Raw genomic sequence first — 24743 nt, 5'->3', positions numbered from 1 at the left:
AGGTCGGGGGGCCCAGGAGGAGGTCGGGGGGCCCAGGAGGAGGTCGGGGGGCCCAGGAGGAGGTCGGGGGCCCAGGAGGAGGTCGGGGGGCCCAGGAGGAGGTCGGGGGCCCAGGAGGAGGTCGGGGGGCCCAGGAGGAGGTCGGGGGCCCAGGAGGAGGTCGGGGGGCCCAGGAGGAGGTCGGGGGCCCAGGAGGAGGTCGGGGGGCCCAGGAGGAGGTCGGGGGGCCCAGGAGGAGGTCGGGGGCCCAGGAGGAGGTCGGGGGAACCGGGCCCAGGAGGAGGTCGGGGGGCCCAGGAGGAGGTCGGGGGGCCCAGGAGGAGGTCGGGGGGGGTGGGACCAGGTCGTCCCGCTGGGCTGGCTGGCCCCTCTCTCGTTGTCATGCTGAGCCCTGCCCACCCTCTGGCCACACGTCCACCCGTGGGCGTGATGGCAGCGAGGAGCCCGCACTGTACGGCCTGCCAGGTTCCACCCGCCCCACCCCCCCCAGCAGGTGGGAAATCGCCTCCCGGATGTGAAGGGACTGGCGCCTGGGAAACGAGGCGTCCCCTCCCCTCGGAGAGCTCATTGTTTGCTTTGGGGATTAATTTCTCAGTCGCTGCCTTGGAGTGGAAGCACTTGATAAATGGCTGCTCGTGACGGGGGACAGGCGGGAGCGAATCCAGCCATCCATCTCCCCACGCTTGGCGCCAGAGCGCGCCTTGGCCCTCGATCCCTCCAGGCAGCGGGGGGGCCTCATGCGCTCCCGGTGGGGAGACCTGCAGGTGGACGGTGCCTCCTGGGGCTCCGCTGGGCCCCAACCCGCAGGCCCTGCGGCCGGGCCAGCGCTGGACACTCCCAGCCACTTTGGTGCGCCCTCCTCCCGGGGACGGCCAGCCCACGGCCCCTGGTCACACGGCTGTACCCTGGACACCCTCCCCACCCACCGTCCGCTCAGCCAGGCCCTGCACCCTCCCAGCCCTGCACCCTCCCAGCCCTGCACCCTCCCAGCCCTGCACCCTCCCAGCCCTGGGGGTCAGAGGTCTGAACTCAGTGTCAGCCGCCGCCCCCGTCACAGGCCCTCGTAGAGGAATTGCCGTGGGATGAATCGTGTCCCCCAAACTCACGAGTCGAAGCCCTAGGCCCCCTGAGCCTCCGGATGTGGTCTCACTGGGGAGCGGGCCATCGCAGACGGGACTGGCGAGGCGGCCGCTGTGGAGTAGGCTGGGGCCCTGACCACGATGGCCGTGTGCTTGTGAGAAGGGGAAACGGGGGGAGTGGGAGAGAGAGAGAGAGAGAGAGAGGGGGCGCCATGAGGCCCTGGGGCGGAGGAGGGTGTGACCTGAGCCAGGGGAAGGCGAGGGGCCCGAGGGGCCAGGCCTCTGTCTCCCTCAGCCCCGCCCACCCCCTCCTGCGGTCTGAGGCCGGTGATGCGCTGTCCGGACGCCCCGGAAAGCTCACTCGCTGGACGCTGGCCACGGGGTCGCCTCAGATTCCAGCCCCAGAGCGAGGCAGGCGCGTGCGGCCCCGCCCCCTGTCCCCGCTCGGTCCTCGGCTTCATGTCCACGCAGCCGCCTTCTCCGTGTGTCCGTGTGCGCCCTGCCTGCCTGCCTGCGTGTCCGTGATGAGCCGTTACAGCCGTGTGAGGTCACAGCTGTGGACACGGGTGGAGGCGCGGTCACCGCGAGTGAGGCTGGCGTGCGGCCTGGTGACGCTGCCGTCCAGCTGGGGCTGCCCTGCCAGCGCACTCCTCCTGGCTGACGCGTCTGGAGGGGCGGGGGCCCCGTGCGCAGATGGGGGCTCCCCGTGAGCGCTGTCTGTGGGCCCTGCCCGCGGCGGTTCTGACGGGCTGCTTCTCCTTCCCACGGTCCCTCCATCCCCGGTCCCTGTTGTTCCTGCTTCAGAAGCCTCTCCCGGCTCCCTCCTCACGTCGCGGCTCAACACTGACGGGCGGGACTCTGCTTGTTCTGTGGGGCTTTCGGGGGGCCACCTCCCAGCCTCAGCTCAGGGCAGGACAGCTCCCGGGTCCCGTGTCAGCTGCCCCTGCACCCCCCCCCCCACATCGGAGCCTGGGCCCAGGCCTCCCCTGTCAGGCGGGGCGGGCGGCTCTGTCACAGCTGCGGGGTCCCTGGAAGGACTGGGGGGCCACTTGGAGGACACGTTCCCTGGGCCCCTGTAGGCCCTGCTGGCTGTGGCCCAGGGGGCCCCGCCAGATCCCAGGGGGCAGGGCTGATGCCGGACCCAGCCCCATGCAGGCCTGAACCCCGCGGAGCGGACAATGGCACCCCGGTCCCGTCCCCCCCCCACTTCCCTGCTCCATGCTCTGGCCGAGGGCTGCTGGCCTGGGACCGGGTGGCTGAGTGAGCGCCTTAAACCAGCCCTTCAGGGACCGGAGCCCTTCACGCGCCCTCCACGCTAATCAGCCCGCGGGCCCGGCCGGCGTGGCTCCGTGGTTGAGCGTGGAGGTCACGGTTTGGTTCCCGGTCAGGGCACAGGCCTGGGCTGTGGGCTCGATCCCGTGTGGGGCCTGCAGGAGGCAGCCGGTCAGTGATTCTCTCTCATCGTTGATGTTTCTCTCTCTCCCCTTCCCCTCTGACATCAATACAAGTAGCTGTTCAAGTCCAGCCGGCGGGTAACTGGCCTGCGGCCCACGGGCACGTGCCCTCACAGTGGCCGCTGGGCGTGGGGCCTGCTGCACCAGCCCCAGTCCCTACGCCAAGGAGCCGTCGGGGCCGGCCAGCTGTCAGCGAGTGGGGGTCGGTGTCCTGGGGCCGCCACAGCCGTGGCCGCAGTCTGGCCACCAGACGGCAGGACGGATCCTCGCCCAGGCCCGGAGGCCGGGAGTCCAGCGTCGGGGTCACAGGCTGGGATCCAGGTGTCAGAGGCTGCCCGGCGCCGGGAGGGTCCTTCCCGCCTCCTCCCGCCCTGGGCCCCAGGCTCCCGGGCCGCGGCCGCATCGCCCCGTCTCTGCCTGTCTTCCCGCGGCCTCCTCCGCGTGTCAGCTCACCGTCTCCCACTAGGACGCCCGTCTCGTCCCAAAGGGGCTGCAGGAGGTCCAGCGTGCACACCCACGTCCCTGCGGGAGGCTGGAGGGAGTGGCAGGTCGGCGCTTCCGTGAGAAAAGCCGGCCCGGCCGCTGGGGCTCGGTGGGTTGGTGTGCTGGTCCGATTCCGGGTCGGGGCACACGCCGGGGTTTCGGGCTGGATCCCGGGACGGGGCGGGCAGGAGGCAGCCGATCCATGTTTCGCTCTCACATCCAGGTTTCTCTCCCCCTCTCCCTTTCTCTCTCTCTAAAAATCAGTAAGACATTTTTTTAAGGAAAGAAAAGCCGAACTTCCCAACCCCAGCGCGTGGAGCCCTTCGGCCCCAGGAAGTGGCTGCTGGGCCCCTCCAGACGCTCAGGGCCTGTGTGTGTGTGTGGGGGGGGCAGCCCCAGCCCCAGCCCCAGCCCCGCCCCCAGCAGCACCTCGCCCCCAGCCCCACGGCAGCAGCGGCCGCGGAGCCAGCCCACACGCTGACGCAGCTGCGGCTTATTTTAGTGCCAGCCTCCTGCTCAGCGTCCGCAGGCTGAGCTTCCACGGAAAGGAAAGCAGCAGGAGGTGCCGCCACACACAGCCCCCCACCCCCTTCCCGCACGCGGGCCAGTCGCTCCGAGGCTCCCGATGGCCAGCAGTGGTGATGTGGGGGGCAGGGGGGTCACGTCCTCACGGCCCCAGAGGGAGAGGGTGTCTGCAGAGTGTGGCCCGACCGTCCCTGGGTCACCTGGGTCATGTGGCCCCATTCTGGCCGTACCCCGTCTCGCGAGGTCGGGTGTCTGGTGGGCAGGCACCCCCAACCCCCCCCCCCGCCCCCGCCATTACAACCAGCAGTTTGTCCCTAGTGCTCGAGGCCCCCCACCCCCCCCGCTCCTCGCTGGCTGAGCACGTGGGTGCGCTCTCCCCGGCATCGCCCACGCCGCGTTACTTCCTGTGGGCTGTTCGCAACGCGGGCTGGGCCCTGGCTGGGGTGGCTCAGTGGATAGAGCGTCGGCCTGCGGACTGAAGGGTCCCGGTTCGATTCCGGTCAAGGGCACACGCCCGGGTTACAGGCTCGATCCCCAGTGGGGGGTGTGCAGGGCTGGCACAGGGGTGGCCCGGGCGGGCGGCAGGCGGGCGGGGCGGGAGCCGGCAGCGGCACGGGCACAGCGCCCTGCTGGAGCGACGGGGAGGCGGGCAGCTGGAGGGGGCTTCCGGCAGGTGCACGAGCCGCGCCCTCTGACGGGTGCTCGTCCGTGAGCCTCGCCTCGGCGGTTTACAGGCCAGCACCCCGCCCCCCCGCCCCCCCCCGTCTCACATGTTTCCGGTTACAGGCGAGCCCCGCCCCCGAGGGTGGTAGCGTCTCTGGCAGTAACATGTTCTTTCCATGAAACGTGTGCATGTCGGCCTGACCAGAGTGGCTCGGGGTTGAGTGTCGACCTAGGAACCAGGTGGCCCGCAGTTCGGGTCCCGGTCGGGGCACCGGCCCGGGGGGTGGTCTTGACCCCCAGTGGGGGGCGTGCGGGAGGCAGCCGGTCAGTGACGCTCTCTCCCTCATGGATGTTTCTGTCTTTCTACCCCTCCCCCTTCCTCTCTCTCTCAAGTCAATAAAACACATTTTTTAAGTTTGTTTTAAAAAGTAATAAAGCGCGTACGTTCTGTTGATGCTCACCCGCGTTCTCCGCGGTCCCTGGGGGCTGCGGGCGGAGGGGGCGGCCGTGGCGGCTGCGAACCGGGAGCTGTGGTGTTCGGGGCGACGTCGCGGGTTCGTCTTCGAACTGGGTGGGTGTTTGGCCTCATTTTAAAGCACAGTTAAGTCAGCACGACTTCTGATCTCTAGAACAGCCGTGGGCAAACTACGGCCCGCGGGCGGATCTGGCCCATTCGGCTGTTCTATCCGGCCCGCGGAGCCGAGAGAGCAGAGGGTTCTCTTGCTCTCCCCTCCGCTCCTTTACTTTGAATTTATATTCGTTCACACAAACACTCCATCCATGCTTTTGTTCCGGCCCTCCGGTCCAGTTTAAGAACCCATGGTGGCCCTAGCCGGCTTGGCTCAGTGGATAGAGCGTCAGTCTGCGGACCGAAGGGTCCCAGGTTCGATTCCGGCCAAGGGCACATGCCTGGGTTGCGGGCTGGATCCCCAGTGGGGGGCGTGCAGGAGGCAGCCAATCAATGATTCTCTTTCATCATGGATGTTTCTATCTCTCTCTCCTTCTCCCTTCCTCTCTGAGATCAATAAAGAAATATATATTTTTTAATTAAAAAAAAAAAGAACCCATCGTGGCCCTCGAGTCAAAAAGTTTGCCCACCCCTGCTCTAGAAGCAAACGCAGAGTAGCTCAGTGGGCACAGCCACACGCCCAGGAATGGCATTAACAGAGAAGCAGCTCGTGCATCGCTCCCGGCACCGTGTGGTGGGCGGGAGAGTCCGCGGTTGGCATCGGTGGCCGGTGAGCCGGTGACGGGGCAAGGGATGCGCCGATGTCATTCCCTTCACGCGGTCGCCGCGTCTCGCCTCGTCGCTTCTCCCCCTTTGGGCTCCTCCTGTGGACGTGCTTCTGGGTCGTGTCTGAGAAGTCACGGCCGAGCCCCAGGGCCCCTGGGTTTCTCCCCCGTGTCCTCGGGGAGCTCGTGGGTCTCGTGGGGCTCGTCCGCGAAGGTCTGTGCGTCCTGTTCCTTCCCTGCCGCGGGCGCTCGGCGTCCCCGCACCCCCCCTCGCTGGGAAGGGGCGGCCTTTCCTGCACTGACCCCCCCCCCCCGCCTTGTGCCTCTCGGGGAGCACGCTCGGGGTGAGGGGCTGTGTCTGGGCGCCCCGTCCTGTCCCCGTGGTTGTCTGCTCCCCCCGGGCGTCGGTTTGTCCTTCCGTCTCGTGCTGGCTGTTGGGGCCTTCGCTTCCGCCGACGTTTTAGGGTGTGTCTGTACCGTGCTCACCCGACAGCTGGGATGGAGCCCGGGGCAGGCGGTGAGAAGCGCAGAGGCCGGTGCGCGGGGAAACGGTGGAGAAATGCTGTTCGCGCCCAGGGAGCCGAGGGGCGCCCCCATCCTCGCAGAGAGAACACGGGGTCCTTCTTGTGAAGCGACAGCAAAATAACACCACGGGGCTTCAAGACAGGACAGCAGCCCGGCCGGCGGGGCTCGGGGGTTGAGTGTTGACCTTTGAACCAGGAGGTCAGGGTTCAATTCCCCGTCGGGGCACGTGCCCAGGGTGGTGGGCTCGATCCCCAGTGTGGGGCGTGCGGGAGGCAGCTGATCCGTGATTCTCTCCCATCACTGAAGTGTCCAGCTGTCTCTTCCCTCTCCCTTCCCCTCTGAGGTCAAGAAAAAAAACTATATATATTTTTTAAAAGTGTCCAAACAGGAGTGGAGCCCTGACCAGTGTGGCTCAGTGGATAGAGCGTCGGCCTGCAGACCGAAGGGTCCCAGGTTCGATTCCGGTCAAGGGCATGTACCTTGGTTGCGGGCACATCCCCAGTGGGAGGTGTGCAGGAGGCAGCTGATGGATGTTTCTCTCTCATCGATGTTTCTAGCTCTCTCTCCCTCTCCCTTCCTCTCTGTAAAAAAATCAATAAAATATAAAAAAAAAAAAACCAGAGGCCTGCGCACAGCGTTCATGCACTGGGCGGGGGGGGGGGGGGGCGTCCCTCAGCCCGGCCTGCACCCTCTCACAGTCCGAGACCCCTAGCTCCTTATTGCCCACCTGCAGCTGAGGCTCCTGCTTCGGGCTGAGCGGGGCTCCCCCGTGGGAGCGCACTGACCACCAGGGGGCAGCACGGAGATCGGGGCCGCCCCTCACTGTGGCAGCTGAGCCGCCGCGCTCTGTCCTCTGGGGTCTCCAGGCAGGAAGCCGGCCGGAGCCTGAGATGGCCCAGGCCACGCTGCCCGGGGCCCAGGCTTCCGGAGCCGCCCTCCCACCCGAAACCGGCCGACTGCTCTTATAACAGCCCTCAGAGCTTCGGGGCGCCTGGGGTTCGGGTGGGGTGCGTTTTGTCCAGACTTGGTTGTCCTCACCTGCACGGGAGTTAGGCCTGTGAGCTTGCCCCTTACCCTCCACCCTCACGCCCTCCAGCCAGCGGGGCTGCCGTCTAACCTTGCAGGTGAAGCCATTCTCAAACAGGCAGCGTCGGGGCCCCAGGGCCCGGTGCGGGGGGGGGACTCCCAAACTCCTTTTATTGAGAAGCTGCTGGAGAATGTCCTCTGCCAAATGTGAGGTTTTTGAAAAATAAATGCATGGGGTCAGGGGTTCAAGAGACCCAACACAAAGACTCAGGAGGAATCCGCGGGTGACAGTGACGGGGACACAGGCCGGGAGACGCGCCCCCCCCCCCCCCCCCCCGGCCCGCGGTCCGGAGCAGGGCGGCTTCGGCGGCAACTTCCTCACGAAGACCAGCAGCTGCCCTGGCGGCGCCCCGTGGGCTGGAGCCGCAGCCCATTTGCCAAAGGCTGCAGGTTCAATGCCCGGCCGGCCGGTCGGGGTGCACACCCAGGCTGTGGGTGACCCCGTCAGGGTGCGTGCAGGAGCCAACCGACAGATGGTCCTCTCTCCCTCTCCCTCTCCCTCTCTCTCCCTCTCTCTCCCTCTCTCTCTCCCTCTCTCTCTTCTCCCTCTCTCTCTCCCCCCTCCCTCTCTCTCCCTCTCCCTCCCTCTCCCTCTTTCTCTCCATCTCTCTCTCCCTCTCCCCCCTTCCTCTCTCTCTCTCTCTCTCTCTCTCCCTCTCTCTCTTCTCCCTCTCTCTCTCCCCCTCCCTCTCTCTCCCCCTCCCTCTCTCTCCCCCTCCCTCTCTCTCCCTCTCTCTCTCTCCCTCTCTCTCCCTCTCTCTCCCCCCTCTCCCTCTCTCTCTCCCTCTCTCTCCCCCCCTCTCTCTCTCCCTCTTTCTCTCTCTCTCTCTCCCCCCATCTCTCCCTCTCTCTCTCTCCCTCTCTCTCCCTCTTTCTCTCTCTCTCTCTCTCTCTCTCTCTCTCTCTCTCTCTCTCAAACTCCATAGAAATAGCCTCGGGTGAGGATTATTTAGAAAAGAAGACAAACAATAAAACACCCAGTGTATTTAAAGATTTTGAGAAGAGATTTACATAACGAGGAAGTGTTTGGATTTGAATTTGTTAAGTACGTTAGAAAATTAAACCAGTAAACAAATTACTTCGCCCCAGAGAACCCTGAACGTACGGGAAAGGCACAGTACCGAGGTGTATCCTGTGTCGTTAAGCAGCGATTACACGTCATGATGTAAACCGCAATGTTGATCTCGTTAAAATTACAACTGTAACGGGAAGATGCCAGCACTGGGACGTGGCGGGGGGCGGGGGGGGGGGCGGGAAGAAAGCGAACTTGGTGACTTGGACCTCCCTGAGGCCACCTGGCGATATGGCCGTTGTCACGTATGGGGGTGAGGGAAGGGGGGTGGCTGGCATCCAGTGGGCAGAACCCAGGGACCCTCCGCACAGTGGGGTGTCTGCAGGTGACACCCAAAATTCAAACACCCAGCGACCACCGGGCCAGGGTGTGGAGAGGCCGGGACAGACGGAGGGAGGGAGGCTGAGCCTCAGGAGGGGCGGGGCAGGTGGTGGTCCTGCTGGCAGGTGCCGAGCCCGGGGAACTCTGTCTCTACCAGGCGTCCTCAAACGACGGCCCGCGGGCCACCTGCGGCCGCCGAGGACATGGATCCGGCCCGCCGGGGGCCGCTGCCTGTCCTGCTTAGCAGCCGACACGTCCCGGGCCCGCAGTGCGCGTAGGAATTTGTTCATAGTTTGTTTTTTTAAACTATAGTCCGGCCCTCCCACGGTCTGAGGGACAGCGAACTGGCCCCCTGTTTAAAAAGTCTGAAGACCCCTGCGTCTAGACCAGGGGTGGGCAAACTTTTTGACTCGAGGGCCACAGTGGGTTCTTAAACTGGACCGCAGGGCCGGAACAAAAGCATGGATGGAGTGTTTGTGTGAACTGATATAAATTCAAAGTAAAGGAGCGGAGGGGAGAGCAAGAGAACCGGATAGAACAGCCGGATCCGGCCCACGGGCCGTAGTTTGCCCACGGCTGATAGACTCTGTGTGCGTTCAGCGTTTTAAACAAGGGTTTCCGTGGCGGAGAGGCCTGCGGGAGGCGGGCACCTCTGCCCTCAGACGCTCCCGGGCCGGGTGGGCACAGCTTGGTTCCTGCCCTCGCCGGGACCACGACCACGCAGCGCGCTCTCCACCTCGAACTGCACCCCCTGCGCCCCCGGCCTGGCTCAGCAGGGCCTGCGTGAGGCACACGGCGCCCCCTGGTGGCAGGGTGCCTGAGTCGCCGGCCAGGCTTGGGGGGGGTGGGGGGGCACGGGTCCCAGGAAGGATGGAGATGCCAGCCTGGGCGCTGAGGAACCGTGAGCCCGTGAGCCAGCCCGCCTCCTCGGGGTCCGTCCCCGACGGGCCGTTTGGAGCATCTGAGCCGAATGCTTGGTTCGCCGTGCGGCTGGGGGAGTCACGCGTGCCGCTCGCCCCACCCCGCGGGGAGGAGCGTGGAGCTGAGCGTTCTGTCCTGGGCCCGCCTGTTCCTGTTGGCACAGGGTCCCCTTGCCCCTTTGCCGGCCCCTCTCACGGGAGGGTATTTGTAAGCATCGCGGCACGCGCCCCTTGGCACCTCTGCCCGCCCTGCCACGCCACGCGCTCCTGGCACCCAGGCCGCAGGTCCGTGGAGCCCACACGGCCCAGCTCGGCACGTCTCCTGCTTTGGGGGAGGGACGCCATCGGAGCTTCTTGACTTTGCGAAGCAGGAGGAGGATGTCAGGCGGGTGTGGCCGCGGGGGGGCGGGGAGGCGAGCGAGCGAGCTGGCCAGGGGCGGGGCGGGGCGGGGCGGGGCGGGGCGGTTCTGTGCGGGCCACCGCCCCACACGGCTGGAGCACCAGGTCCTTCTGCCCGGGCACAGCGGGCACACGTGTCTTCACGGGCAGGGAGGCAGCTGGGACGGGGACTCAGGTTCACCGCGGTGGGTGGACGCAGGCAGACCTCCCGGCCCGGCTTCACCCGGAGGAGGGCGGCCGGAGGAGGTGGGCGTGTCCCTGGGACGCTGTCCCCAACGCCTGGGAAGCAAGTGCGCGTCCTGTCTCCTCCGAGCGGCGAAAACGCAGAGCGTGGCACACGTGTGTCTCGGGCCTTGCACGCCGGCTGCCCTGTGAGCGCTCAGCGGGTCAGAGCGCCCAGTGGGTGCTGCCGGTGGGAGGCACTGCCAGAGGAACCCGGCCCGGCTCCCGCCCCCTAACGGCGCTCCCCCCCCCCCCCGCCCCCGGGTGCCCCCCGGGAGCACCTCTGGTTCCGGCACAGCAGGGCGGCCGTCCCGGCCTCAGGCCGCTCCTCTCACAGCGCTGTGTCCCCGCAGGTGAACAGCGAGAACGTGGTGAAGGTGGGGCACCGGCAGGTGGTGAACATGATCCGCCAGGGAGGGAACCACCTGGTCCTCAAGGTGGTCACGGTCACCAGGAGCCTCGACCCCGACGACACCACCAGGAAGAAAGGTGGGTGCCCCTCCGCGCCCTCCCCCCGCCGGGTCCCACCAGCTCCGGGAGCCGGCAGAGCAGCCGGGAGGGAGGTCAGGAGGTGACGGTGCAGCTGGCCCTGGGCCGTGGTGGCCTGGGTTCCTGTCCCACCTCCGGGACTCGGGCCCACCCCCTTCCCGAGGGAGGCGGCAGGGGGAGCCCCAGGCAGGCCCCATGCACCCCAGGTCCCCGGCAGGGATGGAGCTGGGAACACACACCGTCCTGCCCGCAGCCCTGCACGTCCCACCCACCCCACTGAGAGCCCTCCGCTGGGCTGAGGGAACGTGCCTCACAGCCAGGAGGGCTGCCTGGAGGAGGCGGCCTGCGGGGGTGAGGAGAGCTGCTGGGGGGACGCCGGGGGGCCAGCTCCCAGGATTTCCTCAAAAGGAGGCTGGGGGGGCATGGGCACCCCTGAGGCCCGTCCCTGCAGAGGGGCGAGGAGAACCCCCTGCCTGTCGAGCCTTCCCAGCAGCGGGCGGGGGCAGCAAGGGCGCAGCACCTCCCATCCCATCCGGGCTGCCGGGCACACACCGACACGCGGGCAGGGCCCCCGAGCCCAGGGCTGCTGGGGTGCGTGCCGAGGGGCGGGCTGTCCCGGCCCCTCTGAGCTCCGGGCCTGGTCCCTGCCCACAGAGGCCCAAGGGAAGCCCAGGGCCCGCAGGGTGACCGTCCCCGACCGAGGGGCAGGGAACGGCCCTCGTGGATGTCACAGGGAGACTGAGGCCGGCAGCCGCCTCCCCGTGGGCCCGGAAGGCGGGTGGGGTGGCAGCCTCGCAGTCCCGGGGGGTCTCATGCTTTGGTCTCTCCTGTCCGCCCCCCAGCACCCCCACCTCCCAAGCGTGCTCCGACCACGGCCCTCACGCTGCGCTCCAAGTCCATGACCTCGGAGCTGGAGGAGCTCGGTAAGAGCCGTGGGGCGCCCCGCCCTGCGCCCTGCGCCCCGTGCCCGCCCGCCCGCATGGCCCTGTGCTCGCCGGCTTGCCCCGGCCCGGCCCCACGCTGGCGTCTCCTTCGCGCCTGCCGGCTTCGGGGTGGGGTCATGGGTTGAGCCTCTTCTTGGTTCGTCTAACGTTGTTTTGTTTTGAATTTTTGGGCCTCTCGCCAGTGGATAAAGGTAAGCTGCCCGCCGTGTCTGCACAACCGCTGGCCCTGGGGCCGGCCGCCCCGAAGCTCCGCCCTGGGGGGTCCCTGTAGGGGGCGGTGGGGGTGGTCTCCGGGCGCGCTGCCCACCGGGTTTAGTTTAGGGAGCCCCTGGCGCCTGCGTGAAAGGCCTCTGGCCCCCATCAGGGGCGGGAAGGTGCGCAGAGCAGCGTGGCCTTGGGCCCAGCGGACCGTGCTGACCGCTGAGATGCGGGTGCCCCTGGAGCTGTCAGTCATGCTGGGGCGTCGCCACGCAGCCCGGGGACCCCTTGGCGAGGAGGACGGTGACGTGACCCCCAGAGGTGGCGGGCGGGGAGGTGCCCGCTCTGCTGAGCAGGAAGAGGCCCGTGCAGGAAGGGCAGGTGGCTGAGCCCGGCAGCTCCACAGGCCCAGCCGTGGGGGGCGGGGGGGGGGGGGCAAGCACCAGCCAGCATCTGCCTGGGGATCGCTCCTCCTCGGCCCCGCCTCCCGGGGAACTTGTCCCTCCGACCCCGCCTCCAGGCAGCGCTGCTGGGAAGGTCTCAGCCACTTCGTCCGTCCGTGAGGGGCACAACGGGGCAGGCGGACCAGCCGCGCCGGCCGCGCCTCTCACGCCCCCCCGTACCCCTCACACCCCCCCCCATGTCCCAGGAAAGAGCGAGCCTGCTGGCACCATCACCCCGCCCAGAGCCAGCGCTCCCCGAAGGCCCCTCCCCCCACCCTGTCCATCCAGACAAGACCTCCCAGAAACAGCCGCTGTCCCCTCGTGGCACCCAGTGGGGTGACCGTGTGAGGCCTGTCTCCTCTGACCCGAGACGGCTGTGCCACGCCAGCCCCCGAGGGCCTGTGGGGGTCGCCCCAGAGGGACCAGCATGCAGCTCCCCCTTTAAAGGGGCCTCTCCCCGCGGGGGACCTGGTGCCCCCTCCCCGCGGGACCTGGGGTGTCCTGTGTGGTCGGGAGTCGCCCTTCTGCCCGCACTGGCCCTGGCGGAGCGCTCCATGGGGCGGGGGCGGGAGGGGGCTGGGGAGGAGAGAAGCCTGGGGCGCGGGTGAGGGCGGCCGGGCCGGGTCCTGGGAGAGCGTAGGTGCTGGGTCCGCTCGCTGGAGGCCGTGTCTGGGCCCCTGAGCTGCAGGTCGGGTCCTGTCAGCCGGGCCGGTCGGGTTGGGGGTCCCGTCCCAGGGCCCGGCGAGCTCTGCCCCACGGGACTCACACCCCCTTTCTGTTTGCAAGCCTCGGTCCGGAAGAAGAAGGGTAAGGGGACGGCCCCTGTCTGTTTCCGGCCCCCCCACCCCCGTGGAAGGAAACCCTCTGTGGCGTTGGCGTGGCGTTGGCTGGCGTCTCGCGTGTGCGGTGACCTGTGCTGTCTCCCCGTGCCGGCTCCCGAGGGGCCCGCGCTGGGACCGTCCCTTCCCGTCTGTCCCGTCTGCTTCGCTTGTCCCGTCTGTGGTCCCCGACGTGTTCCCCGCCCCCGAGCTGTCTCCATCCTCGCGTGTGAGCCTGCGGCCTCGCTCAGCGGTCACTGCGGGCTGCCTGCAGCTCAGGTCAGGCACGTGGGGCCCTGGCCCACAGTTGGGGCCGGAGCCCCCCTTTAACTCCCAGGAAGCCCCTCGCGTTTCAGCAGCCTGCTCTGCATCCACAGGAAACTGTCCTTCAGCGGGGGCGGGGGGCGGGGGGCGGGGGGCGGGGGAGCGGATCAGGGGATCTGGGGGCGTAAGGCGGACTCTCCCTGCCCCGCCCCGCCCCAGGGCTGCATGGGGGGATGCCGGGCAGCCATGAACCCCGACAGCAGGCCCCTCCCTGGGCAGCACCCACATTTGGGGTGTTCTCACCTGGTTGCCGGAGACAACACCCCAACAACGGAAAGAAGCAGCATCAAGTCAACACGGCCTTTCGGGGGCCGGTCTCAGGGCCTCGGCGGAGGCACCAAACCGGGGAGACAGCCCAGAGGAGGGGGCCCCCCCCGGGGGGCCATGGGGAGGCGGAGCCCCCACCGGGGAGTGGCAGGAAGGACCCTCCCCTGCAGCCTCCGGAGGGGCTGACCTCTGACCCTTGGCTTCAGAGTCCCAGCTCCGGGAGGGGTGAGATCTGCTCGCGGGTGCCCCCCTCTCCGTAGGGGGCCCTCTGCTCCGGCCGGGGCACCAACACATCAGGGAAGCTGCGCCCTGCAAGGCCCCGCAGCGCCTCCCACTGAGCGACTGGGACCCCGACCTGTTCCCACCGCGTGCCCAGGGCTGCTGAGCCCCACCCTGTGCTCGCCCGAGGGCAGACGGGACAGAGGGGACAGGATAGGACGGGGCACCCACAGGCCCGGCCCTGGGAGAGCGCAGGCAGGGACCCCGCTGGGGTCGAGCGCTCCCCACCCTCCCTGCCCGGGGGCTCTGGCCGCTGGTGACACTTCACTTTCTCCGGAAGCTGAGCTTGGGAGGAGAGCCCGCCCTCTGCCCCCACCCCGACTCTGGCTGAGCCCGTTTCCCCTGCAGGAGGGCCCCCCCGGGGGAGGGGGGGAGTCGGGGAAGGCAGGACCCGGCGTGTGCGGACCAGCCATGCTGGACACCGGCCCTCCCCGGGGGACGCTGGCCCCGCCAGGAAGTGTGCGTCCGTGAACAGCAGGCGTCACGCGTGTCTCCCAGGCGCGGGGACTGCGGAGCGTGTGCGTGAACACGCCGCCTGGGGCTGTTTTCAACGGGCTTCCCTTTCCGGCCGCGGGGGCTGCGAGCACATCCCCATCCGTGCGGAACGGAGGCCCAGCCCCGGCTCACCGGGAGGGAAGCAGGCCGTGTTCCGGGAGCCAGCCCACGTGGGCGGGCTGAGCCTCAGGCCCCAGGCTCCCGGTGTGGCAGCCGCCGGAGCGCACCCAGGCCCGGGGGGAAGGGATGCGGTGCCCCCCTCAAGCCACTGAGGAGGGAACATATCCCCCCACAGACCCAGGTGCTCTGGGTCACAGGAACATGGGGGCGGGGCGAGGTCCCAGCCAGGGTGGGGACCCCGATTCCTGCCGGGCCACGGGGTACTCACACCTCATCCTCGGGCCACACACATAATTAACCCCCCTCCGGCCTTGGCCCGCCGGACCAGGTGATTCCGAGGGCCTCCCACGGCCCGCGGGCCGGATGTCTGGACGTTCCCCACCCCTGTCTGAACCAGGGACGAGGATGTCCACCTGCAGTGGCCACGGCTCAGGGCGCACCTTCAGCCACACGCAGGCCCACGCGGGCGCTCTCACCGCTGGACTGGGCGGACCCCCCCCATGGCAGCTCTCATTGCCCGCTGCTCCCCAGGGCGCAAAGGATGGTGACCCCCCACCTCGAGCCCCAGCCCCCACCTGGCCCCCAGCGCCCTCTCTGCAAAGGGGGAGTCGCCCCCACACCCTCCCACGGCCCGGCTTCCGGGAGGGTGAGCAACGGGCGGCCACGGCCCTTGGAGCCTTTGCCCGCGGGCACACCTGTCGTTGGAGGCGTTTGGGGTGCCTGCGCAGCCCGGGGTCCAACACCAGAGCTGGGGCCTCGGCGGCTGGGGCGGGGCCTCGGCGGCCGGGGCGGGGCGGGCGCTCGCACCACCGTCTGGGGAGGTTCAGCGCCAAGGCCGGCGGACCAGGAGGGCCCGGTCAAAGGAAGACCCGAGGGCGTGACTCTCGGTCACAGGACGGGTCCTGGGCCGGCCCTCGCCCCCGGGGTCCCGCCACGGCCACGACGCCCAGGGTGCGGCTGGGCTCTGGCTATCCAGCCTGGGCGTCCCCTAGGGGTGGAGTTCCCGGGAGAGCCTGGCAGAGCTGCCCCGCTGCGGCCGAGAATGAGCGGGGCCTGGGGCCGGGGGTGGAGGGGGGGGCCTGGGAGCGAGCTCCCGGTGCCGGGCGAGGGGGGGGTGGAGGGGGGGGGCGCGGCTCTGTCCTCAGAGAAACGGCCTGTGGGAGGCGATGGCCAGGGAGAGGGCCGGGCTTGCAGCTGCTGCTGGCTCCCCACGGGTCCGCGAGGGGTCACGCGAGGCCCTGCAACCCCGGGGGCGGGAGAGTTAAATCCAGCCGCGGGGGAATCCGCCCTGACCTGCAGGGAGGGCTTCACGGAGGAGGCAGACGCCGAGGGGGGGGCTGGGGGGGGGGCGGGGAAGGCCCCGCTGGGTGGTGGGGACCAAGGGAGGGTCTGAGGGAGGAGGGGCCTGCAGCAGGTCGGGGGGCCGGGCCGCAGGGTGTGGACGGGACGCTGGGCGGCAGGAGGAGGGGAGAGGGGCTGAGGACAGTGACTAGCTGGGGTGTCCCCACCAATTCCCTGAGGGGTGACACCGGTGTCCCCAACATCGCGAGGGGAAGACATGCCCCCCAGAGGAGGCAGCAGGAGCCCGGAGCGCCGTGGCCCAGACCCCGGGAGGTGCCCGGCTCCCAGCTGCTCCCAGCCCCTCCCACCAGCCTCCCAGCTGGGGGTCCGGCCTCTTCGGTGGCCGAGCTTCATGGGGAGTCACAGGCCCCGAGCAGGAGTCCTCGGGCTCGAGGGCAGAGTGATACGGAGGCGGGACGGGGGGGTGGGGGGGTGCCTCGAGGGGTCCGCCCCAGCTTCGTGCAGGCCGCAGCCTCCGACCAGAGGGTGCTGGGTGCGCGTGGGGCCCACGGCGAGCTGGGCTCTGCAGCCCGGGCAGCCCCGGAGTCTGGCCCAGACGCGCGTGGCAGGCGAGGGCCCGCAGCTCCAGATGCTCTTCAGGTTCCTGACAAACCTGACGGGTGGCATTTCGTTCGTAAGGACCGGTAACCGCTCCCCGGCTCTCCTCACACACAGGGGACCAGGCTGCTACGGGGAGGGGTTCCCTGCGGCGCCGGCGGGGGCGTCGGAGGCTCCCCGGTGGCTGCTGCGTCCGCCCGGCCCCTCGTGCCCACGCTGCCCGGCTCCCGCCCGCTGCTGGGTCCTAGGCCCGGCAGCCGCACCGGGTCACCAAGGAGCCGCACCTCCGCACCGACAAAGCCCCGGGTGCGCACCAGCATCGGAATCGGTGCCGCGTGTGACGCCCGGCCCTCGGGGCGCCAGGCCTCCGGGGCTGGGTGGCTGCGGGTCTTCCCGTCTTGTCCTCGTGCACCAACCCCCCCCCCCCCAGGCCTGGGGATCGGGGTCCTGGCGCTGCGCCCTGTGGGAGGATCCCTGCGCCCCGCACCAGGGCCGGCGGCCTGCGCGGTTTGGAGGCGGAGCAGACAGTTGCCGTGTAAACGCGGAGGCGCCGGTCGCTGTTCTGAGCCCCTGGCTGTGCCGCGGGGCTTCCGCCTCTGACCCCGTGCCCGCCTGTTCCCGCTGCAGATAAGCCCGAGGAGATCGTGCCCGCCGCCAAGCCCTCCCGCGCCGCCGACAGCGTGGCCGTGGAGTCCCGCGTGGCCACCATCAAGCAGCGGCCCTCCAGCCGGTGCTTCCCGTCCGTCTCCGACGTGAACGTGAGTGGCGGTTCCAGGGCGCGAGTGGGCGGGCCTCGGGCAGCACCCCCGGGGGCGGGGCCATCCTCACCGTTTGGGGCCCCGTTCCCCCGCACTGGCCAGACCCGGAGCCCAGCCCGGGCCTCAGCTGGACACTCGGGTGGCCGAGAAGCCCCGGGACAGGCGCCCTCTGCCCAGGCTTCCCTGCGCCCCGGGGCCCGCCGCGGTGGGTGAGGCCGGCCTGGCACATCTCACCCGTGTGGCCTCTCGTTTGCAGTCCGTGTACGAGCGCCAGGGCATCGCCGTGATGACGCCCACCGTGCCCGGGAGCCCGAAGGGGCCGTTTCTGGGCCTCCCTCGAGGTACGATGCGAAGGCAGAAGTCCATAGGTAAGAAGTGTGGCCGCACCCGCAGAGGTGCCCCTGGGCTCGGAGCCCCTCGGCGGTGCCCTGGCCACCCCAGGCCCCGCCCCCTCAAGGGTGGCCCCCAGTCCCGCCCTCTGAACGCCAAGTCCAGGAGGCTTCTCCAGCTTGTCAAGCCAGGCCGCCGGTGCAGCCAGTGGGGGGCAGGCGGGCACACGGCGGAGGCAGGGGAGGGTCGGGTGGGCAGTGGCGTGGGGCCTGTGTCGCTGCGCCCCAGCCTTGCCTGCCACGGCCACGGTTCACGGGGCGCTGAGGGTGGCTGGTCGGCGCGGGACCTCTAACCGCCCTGTCCTGTGTGTGTCGTAAACCACTTACTTTCTCGTGAACGCCACACGGATTCCCACGGACGGTTCCGGGAGGGTGACCGTGACCCCCAGACAGTCCCCTGCAGACCTCAGAGGCCAGCGCTGCCCGACACCCCGGGCCTGGCCGCGTAGACACGGACCCGCTGCGCGTGGCGGAGGCGCGGCGGCCTCCCTGGCACTAGTTGCGGGCGCAGCGGCGGCGCCTGCGGTTCCTGAGCCTCCCCTCCCGGGGCTCGGCCGCGGCGCTGCCGGTCGGTAACCACCCTTTCCTCCCGCCAGACAGCAGACTGTTTCTGTCAGGTCAGTGCCCCCGGCCTCTGCCGGCCCCGTGCCCGTGCGCCCCGTGAGGCGTGTTCCTCACGGTCACTCGTTGGGAGCGGGGCGTCGGGCGGCTGGGAGGAGGCCTCAGGCCCCTCCGCCCGCGCCCCGGCCTCGCAAGGAGTGCGTGGGCTCCGGAATACCCTCCCCGGGGGAACCGCCCTGGCGCGTGCCTGTCCTTTGCTCTGGGAGTCGTTGTCGTCTGAAGTGATCGTTCTGTCACCTCCGAACCCTGCATGCCCCCGCGCGACACACGTGACCTCACGTCTGTCGGCGTCCTTGTGTGAGCGTGGCTCCCGCCTCCTGGAGTGCGTTCTGTTGTCGTTCTTGTAGCTCCGGCTGTGGGACACGGGTCTGAGAGTCCCGCACGGGTGACACGCACACGCACGCACGCACGCACGCACACACATGCACACGCACGCTGTCGGGGCCACGAGGCGGGGACGCCGCCTGCACCCTGCACGCCCTCAGCAGGTCCGACACCCCTGGGTCACTAGTCACGTCCCAGAACACGAGCTGACCGCGTGCCACGTCGGCGAGCTCTGGCCCTGGCCGGTCAGGTTGTGGGAGCCACGGCGCCCTCAGCGCAGCCGGGGCCCCAGGGGACCAGCTCCCTCCATCCACAAATCCCTGCGCCCTCTGAGGCCCCGGGAGCCCCAAGGCCCTCAAGCCCTTCAACAGCCCAGGACACAAACGGGGCTCCGCCACGCGGACAGGACGGCCCAGGGCCCCGCAGCCGAGAGGGCGGCGCTCCAGCAGCACCTCCGCACACGCCTCCGCCCTGGTTCCAGACGGGCGGGGAGGCCGCCTCAGCCCGAGACCCTACACGCACCCCAGGGCCCTGGCCAACTCCCGATCCAGCTCAGCCCGCCCCCGCCACGTTCTGACACGCCACACGCACCCCGCCCGAGGGGCCCGGGGGCCCGGCCCTGGGCAGACACAGAACCTCAGCAGGACGCACCCAGCACCCTCCCCCCTCCTCCTCCTATTTTATTTCCTTTGTTTTACCTTTTGGCTCAGACGGGCTGCGTCCCCTCGGCATGTGTGCTGTGCTGTGCTGTGTTCTGTGACGTGGGTGGCGTGGCTGCCACGACCGCACTGACCCTGCCTCTCCCGCAGGAATAACGGAGGAGGAGCGGCAGTTCCTGGCTCCTCCGATGCTGAAGTTCACCAGGAGCCTGTCCATGCCGGACACGTCCGAGGACATCCCCCCGCCCCCGCAGTCCGTGCCCCCGTCCCCACCGCCCCCCTCCCCCACCACCTACAACTGCCCCAAGTCCCCGACGCCCAGGGTCTACGGCACCATCAAGCCCGCCTTCAACCAGAACCCCGCGGCCAAGGCGCCGCCGGCCACGCGCTCGGACACCGTGGCCGCCGTGATGCGGGAGAAGGGGCTGTTCTACCGCCGGGAGCTGGACCGCTACTCGCTGGACTCTGATGACCTCTACGGCCGCACCCCCGCCGCCCAGGCCGGCGCCCGCGGCCGGCGGGGACAGATGCCCGAGAACCCGTACTCGGAGGTGGGCAGGATCGCCAGCAAGGCGGTGTACGTGCCGGCCAAGCCCGCGCGGCGCAAGGGCACGCTGGTGAAGCAGTCCAACGTGGAGGACAGCCCCGAGAAGACCTGCTCCATCCCCATCCCCACCATCATCGTCAAGGAGCCCTCCACCAGCAGCAGCGGCAAGAGCAGCCAGGGCAGCAGCATGGAGACCGACCCCCAAGCCCCCGAGCCGCCCGGCCAGCTGCGGCCCGACGACGGCCTGGCCGTCAGCAGCCCCTTCGCGGCCGCCATCGCCGGGGCCGTGCGGGACCGGGAGAAGCGGCTGGAAGCCAGGAGGAACTCGCCCGCCTTCCTGTCCACGGACCTGGGGGACGAGGACGTGGGTCTGGGGCCGCCCGCCTCCCGGGTGCAGCCCCCCGCGTTCCCCGAGGAGGGCGGTTTTGGCGAGGAGGAGGAGGAGGGCGCCGAGGAGCTGGCGTTGGCCGCCACGCCGGGGGCGGCGCCCAGGGAGCCCGAGAGCCATTTGGTGGGGGGTGGCGAGGCCAGAGCTCAGGGTGAGGCCGGGAGGCCGCCGAACACGTCCAAAGCCAAGGGTCCCGAGGGCAGCCCCGTGGGGCCCCCCAAGGGCGGCGGTGCCGCGAGCCCCGAGAACTACGTGCACCCGCTCACCGGGAGGCTGCTGGACCCCAGCTCCCCGCTGGCCCTGGCACTTTCCGCGAGGGACCGAGCCATGAAGGAGGCCCAGCAGGGCCCCAAGGGGGAGGCCCCCAAGGCCGACCTCAACAAACCTCTCTACATCGATACCAAAATGCGGCCCAGCGTGGAGGCGGGCCTCCCCACGGCCACCAGGCAGGGCGCGCGCGGGCCCCTGCGGCGACAGGAGACGGAGAACAAGTACGAGAGCGGCCTGGGCAGGGACCGCAAGGGCGAGGACCGGAAGAACATGCTGATCAGCATCGTGGACACGTCCCAGCAGAAGCCGGCCGGCCTGCTCATGGTCCACACGGTGGACGCCGCCACGCCGGGCAGCTGCCTGGAGGAGGGGGATGAGAACGCCGACGCGGAAGCCGCGCCGGGCCACCTGCTGCCTGCGGTGCCAGAAGGTGTTCCCGAAACCGAAGGTGCTTTACAGATCGCCGCCGGCCCCGAGCCCGCGGCCACCACGCCCGGCAGGACCATGGTGGCGGCGGGCTCCCTGGAGGAGGCGGTGATCTTGCCATTCCGCATCCCTCCCCCGCCGCTGGCGTCCGTGGACCTGGACGAGGACTTTGCTTTCACAGAGCCATTGCCACCCCCCCTGGAGTTTGCCAACAGTTTCGACATCCCCGACGACCGCATCGCTTCTGTCCCCGCCCTCACGGGCCTGGCCCAGCAGGACAGAAACGGTGCCTCCCTGGCCCCTGCGTTGAACCCCAGCCAACCCCCCGGCGCCGCCGACGGCAAGACGCAGGCCGGCCTCCCCAACTGCCTGCCGGCCCCGCTCCTGCCGCCCCCCGAGAGCTTCGACACGGTCACGGACTCGGGCATCGAGGAGGCCGACAGCCGCAGCGGCAGCGACCACCCCCTCGAGACCACCAGCACCGTCTCCACCGTGTCCAGCATCTCCACGCTGTCCTCCGAGGGCGGCGAGGGCGTGGACACCTGCACGGTCTACGCGGACGGGCAGGCGTTTGTGCTGGACAAGCCCCCCGTCCCTCCCAAGCCCAAAGTGAAGCCCGTCTCCCACAAAAGCAACACGCTCTACCAGGACGCGCTGGCGGAAGAGGACGCGGACGGCTTCATCCCCCCGCCCGCGCCCCCGCCCCCGCCCGGCGGGGTCCAGCCTGGGGCCGTGAAGGGGATCCAGCCAACAAGGACCTCCAAGTTGTGGGGTGACGTCCCCGAGGTCAGAAGCCCCATCCTCTCCGGCCCGAAGGCGAACGTGATCAGCGAGTTGAATTCAATCCTGCAGCAAATGAACCGAGAGAAACTGGCCAAGCCGGGGGAAGGCGTGGACGCGCCCATGGGGACCAAGCCGGCCGGCCTCGCTCCCAGGTAAGTCCCACGGGCGCTCCGACAGACGCCGCTCTGCAGCCGGGCTCCCTCGGCCTCATCCAGGCGATGCCCCGGGCCGCGGCCGCGGCGTGAAGAGGGCTCAGAAAGCCCGAGTGGCCCGTCTCTCCTTCTCCTGGACTCGGGCGCAGGCGGTGGAGCACAGACCCCACCCTCCTGGCCGGAGGGCGCTCCCGAGGGCGGGCTCACAGCCCGGTGCGCCTGCTCCGCGCAAAGCCAGCGCCGCGGCTCCCAGCGCCCCCTGCTCGCTCCCGTCAAGTCCTCGTCTCTCCCCGGACCGCCCGGGGGCCATCCTGGAGCCTCGCAGAAGCCGAGACGAGCCCCACTGGGCTGAGGGGGATGTCGGGGTGCCAGTGGAATGGGGATGGGATACGGTGGCGAGGGGGGTTGGAGTGCAGATGGGTGTGCCTGGTCCTCTCCCTCCTCCCGTCACTCGCCGGCTGAGGGTTGGGGAGGGGCCGGGCAGGGAAGTCAGAGCGAAAGGCACCCCCAGCCCATCCCCCCAGCAGGCCGACCTCGTGGAAGCAAAGCGTCCACTTGTCCCGGGCAGCCACGGGCAGCCACTCACAGGGTCGCGCGGGGTCAAGGTTGCTGCCGTGGGAACTGTGTGTACAGGACGAGGGGTCCTTCCCACACCCAGCCAGCAGGCCCTGCCAAGGCGCCTGCCCCAGAACAGCCCCTCGGCCGCCTGCAGCTTCCGGTTGTTCTCAGGCGAGCGGTGCCCCGTCGGTCCTCCAGGTTCCCGGCCGTCTTCCCCGCAGCACACGCTGTTTCGCGGCTCCCGGGCGGCGGCGTTCTGTTTCCCCAGCTGGTGCGTGCGCTCAGGTTCATCACGCGACTGACCAAGTCTCTCTCGGCACCCCTGCCGGGCAGCGTCCCAGGCCAACAGCCAAGGCCAAGGCCGTGAATCGGGGCATTGCGCCACGGCTGGGTCTGGAGGTGCGGGCGGAGCGCCACGACTCCCGGCGCTCTTCCGGGTGGAGGGGAGGCAGCTGCTCGATGACCCCAGGACTCTCAGGGGCGTGTGGACTGGCCGGCTCGGCAGAGGGAAGCTCGCCCACACCGCCACCTCTGGTGGGACACCGGCCCCTAACTGTCGCCCAGCAGTGCCGCCGCGGGGGCGGAGTCGTTACCGTCCCCGTCGTCTCTGGTGGATTAGGTACATCTTGGCAACGGGCGAGTGTAGCTAACCGCAGTTCTTTAGCGGCGACAACGTGGAGGTACAGCTAAGACGCTTTAAGCGTTCCACGCGACACAAGGGGCGTTCACTAGGGACTGATCTCCCCGAGAGCTGGGCGCAGGAGCAGCTGTCCACACCCGTGTTCCGCAGCGGGCCGAGGTCCAGAAAGGCTGCGTGTCACTGTCGGATTCCAGAGAAATCACCCGGAGGACTGGCTGCGAAGGACGCGGTTCGGCAGGACAGGCGCGCACCGACGGCCCGGCGGTCTCCGCCACGCAGGCTCTCCGGATACAGGGCCGTACAGAGCTCAGGAAACGGAGCAGACGCACGCAGGGTGGGCGTGCTCGCGCCACGGCTGTGAGAGCAGGACGCCGGCTGGGCACGGTCCGCGCTCACATCCGAGAACAGTTCCTTGTTGGCGGTTCCGTGACCGAGGGGCTGGCCAGGCTCCCAGGGCCCGCAGCGCCCTTACCACCGGCCTCCCCCGTATTCCCGCAGGGTGGGACGGGGAGCTGGGGCTGGGGAAGGGCCCACAGGCCACACCCCGTTTTTCAGGAGACGTGGGGTGGTTCCCACCGCCTCGGGGTCGGGGGCCACAGAAGCCGAGTGGCTTGTCCATGTGCACGGCCAGCTGGAGGCAGAGCCAGGACTGGGCCAAGGCTTCCTGACTGGCCCTTCCTCGTTAACGACATTTGAATGTGCCGATGTGGACGGCTGGCTCTAGGGCTGAGCCAGTTCCCCTGAGCGGGGGTCCAGGGCCTATCCACGGCTTCTGGCTTTCTCTCCGTCTCTGCTCCTTCCCCGAGTGGACGGGGTCTGGGCCATGGAGAGGGTCTCCGAGCAGCACGGGGCGGTTCTTAGAGCCTGCGGTCCCAGGCGCTGGGCCCCTGCGTGATGTCAGCCGCCGGTCCTGTCTGGTTTCCTGAGAGCAGCCGTGGGGCCACCCCTGATCGGTCCTGTCACAAGCAGGCTCACTCACAGGAGGAGCAGCGTGGACCTCTAGGCAGGCTCCCCAACAGGGCATCGTGCTCAGGGCGCCGGAGCAGGCAGGGCCCGTGACTGCAGAGGAGCAGGCCGCAGGGCAGAGGGCAGAGGGCAGAGGCCCTCACCAGTGCTCAGCTAGAAGGACAGCACCAGATCTCCCAACTAGCCCGGAGGGGCAGCCACCTGCCGGCCGTGGCAGGGCACATCGCCGAGGACGGGCTGCTCTCGGGCTGCGGGCCTCGCCTGAAGCCAGCCGAGTGACCGAGGGCTCCTCTTGTTACCTGGTGGCTGATCGGAAGCAAGGCTGGTCACCAGATGGCCGCCAGCGCTGGCTCCCTCCCCCTCCTTCCAGCTCCCGGCCAGTGCCCACAACTGGACCAGGACCGGAGGCCAAGGACCAGGAAGGCCATTGACTCTCGGGGCTAAACCGGGCATTTGACGGGTGACCTCGCCAGGCAAAGCCTTCGTGGACAGGGGCTGCGGCCATAGGCCTCCCGACCAGGATCCGTGGGGGTGGAGGCCCCTGGGCAAGCGGCTGAGGCCGGGAGGCAGCGGCCCTCACCCTGGCGCTGCATCTCTTTTGCAAACAGGCCGCACCCACCACACCTGAGCCTCTCCGGGGCCTGGGATCGCCGGCTCCGCTGCTTCCGGATGCTTCGAAAGGGAGAGCGTGGGGACTGGATGGAGGGGCTCCTCCTGGGGGAAGAGTGAGGTTCCCAGGGGAAATGACAGAGCAGTAGTGCAAACCCCCGTTTCAGGACGGGTTTGACGGCGGAGGGCGGTTCTTGGAGCTGCGCACCGTGGTTTGCTCACTGAGCGGCGGTAACCTCGGCTGCGTTCCGAGCCGGGACGCGTCCCTGCTGCCCACGGTGGGCGCCGGGCGCGGCTGCCTCCCATGCACAGGGCCCCCCGAGGCCTGAGCGGACACTCCCAGCAACCAGCCACCCAGCCGTCGGCTCCTCCCTCAGCAGGGCATGGGGCCAGGC

General features: G+C 69.3%; 1 protein-coding gene across 2 annotated transcripts in view; it reads left to right on the top strand.

Annotated features, from left to right (window-relative positions):
* The window catches only part of SHANK2 (SH3 and multiple ankyrin repeat domains 2), a 196253-nt gene that overhangs the window by 162176 nt on the left and 9334 nt on the right, over positions 1-24743 (top strand). For both annotated transcript variants that reach the window (XM_080639996.1, XM_080639995.1), the window contains 6 exons: positions 10336-10471; positions 11314-11394; positions 16886-17016; positions 17273-17384; positions 18002-18022; positions 19160-21575. In XM_080639996.1, the coding sequence (XP_080496122.1) occupies positions 10336-10471; positions 11314-11394; positions 16886-17016; positions 17273-17384; positions 18002-18022; positions 19160-21575 (2897 nt within the window). The remainder of the gene's footprint in view (positions 1-10335; positions 10472-11313; positions 11395-16885; positions 17017-17272; positions 17385-18001; positions 18023-19159; positions 21576-24743) is intronic.

The sequence above is a fragment of the Plecotus auritus genome, assembly GCF_963455305.1.
Source record: "Plecotus auritus genome assembly, chromosome: 9".
In the NCBI taxonomy this organism is placed as follows: domain Eukaryota; kingdom Metazoa; phylum Chordata; class Mammalia; order Chiroptera; family Vespertilionidae; genus Plecotus; species Plecotus auritus.
The sequence above is the reverse complement of the archived record's forward strand: the minus strand, read 5'-3'. Positions and strand labels throughout refer to the sequence as shown.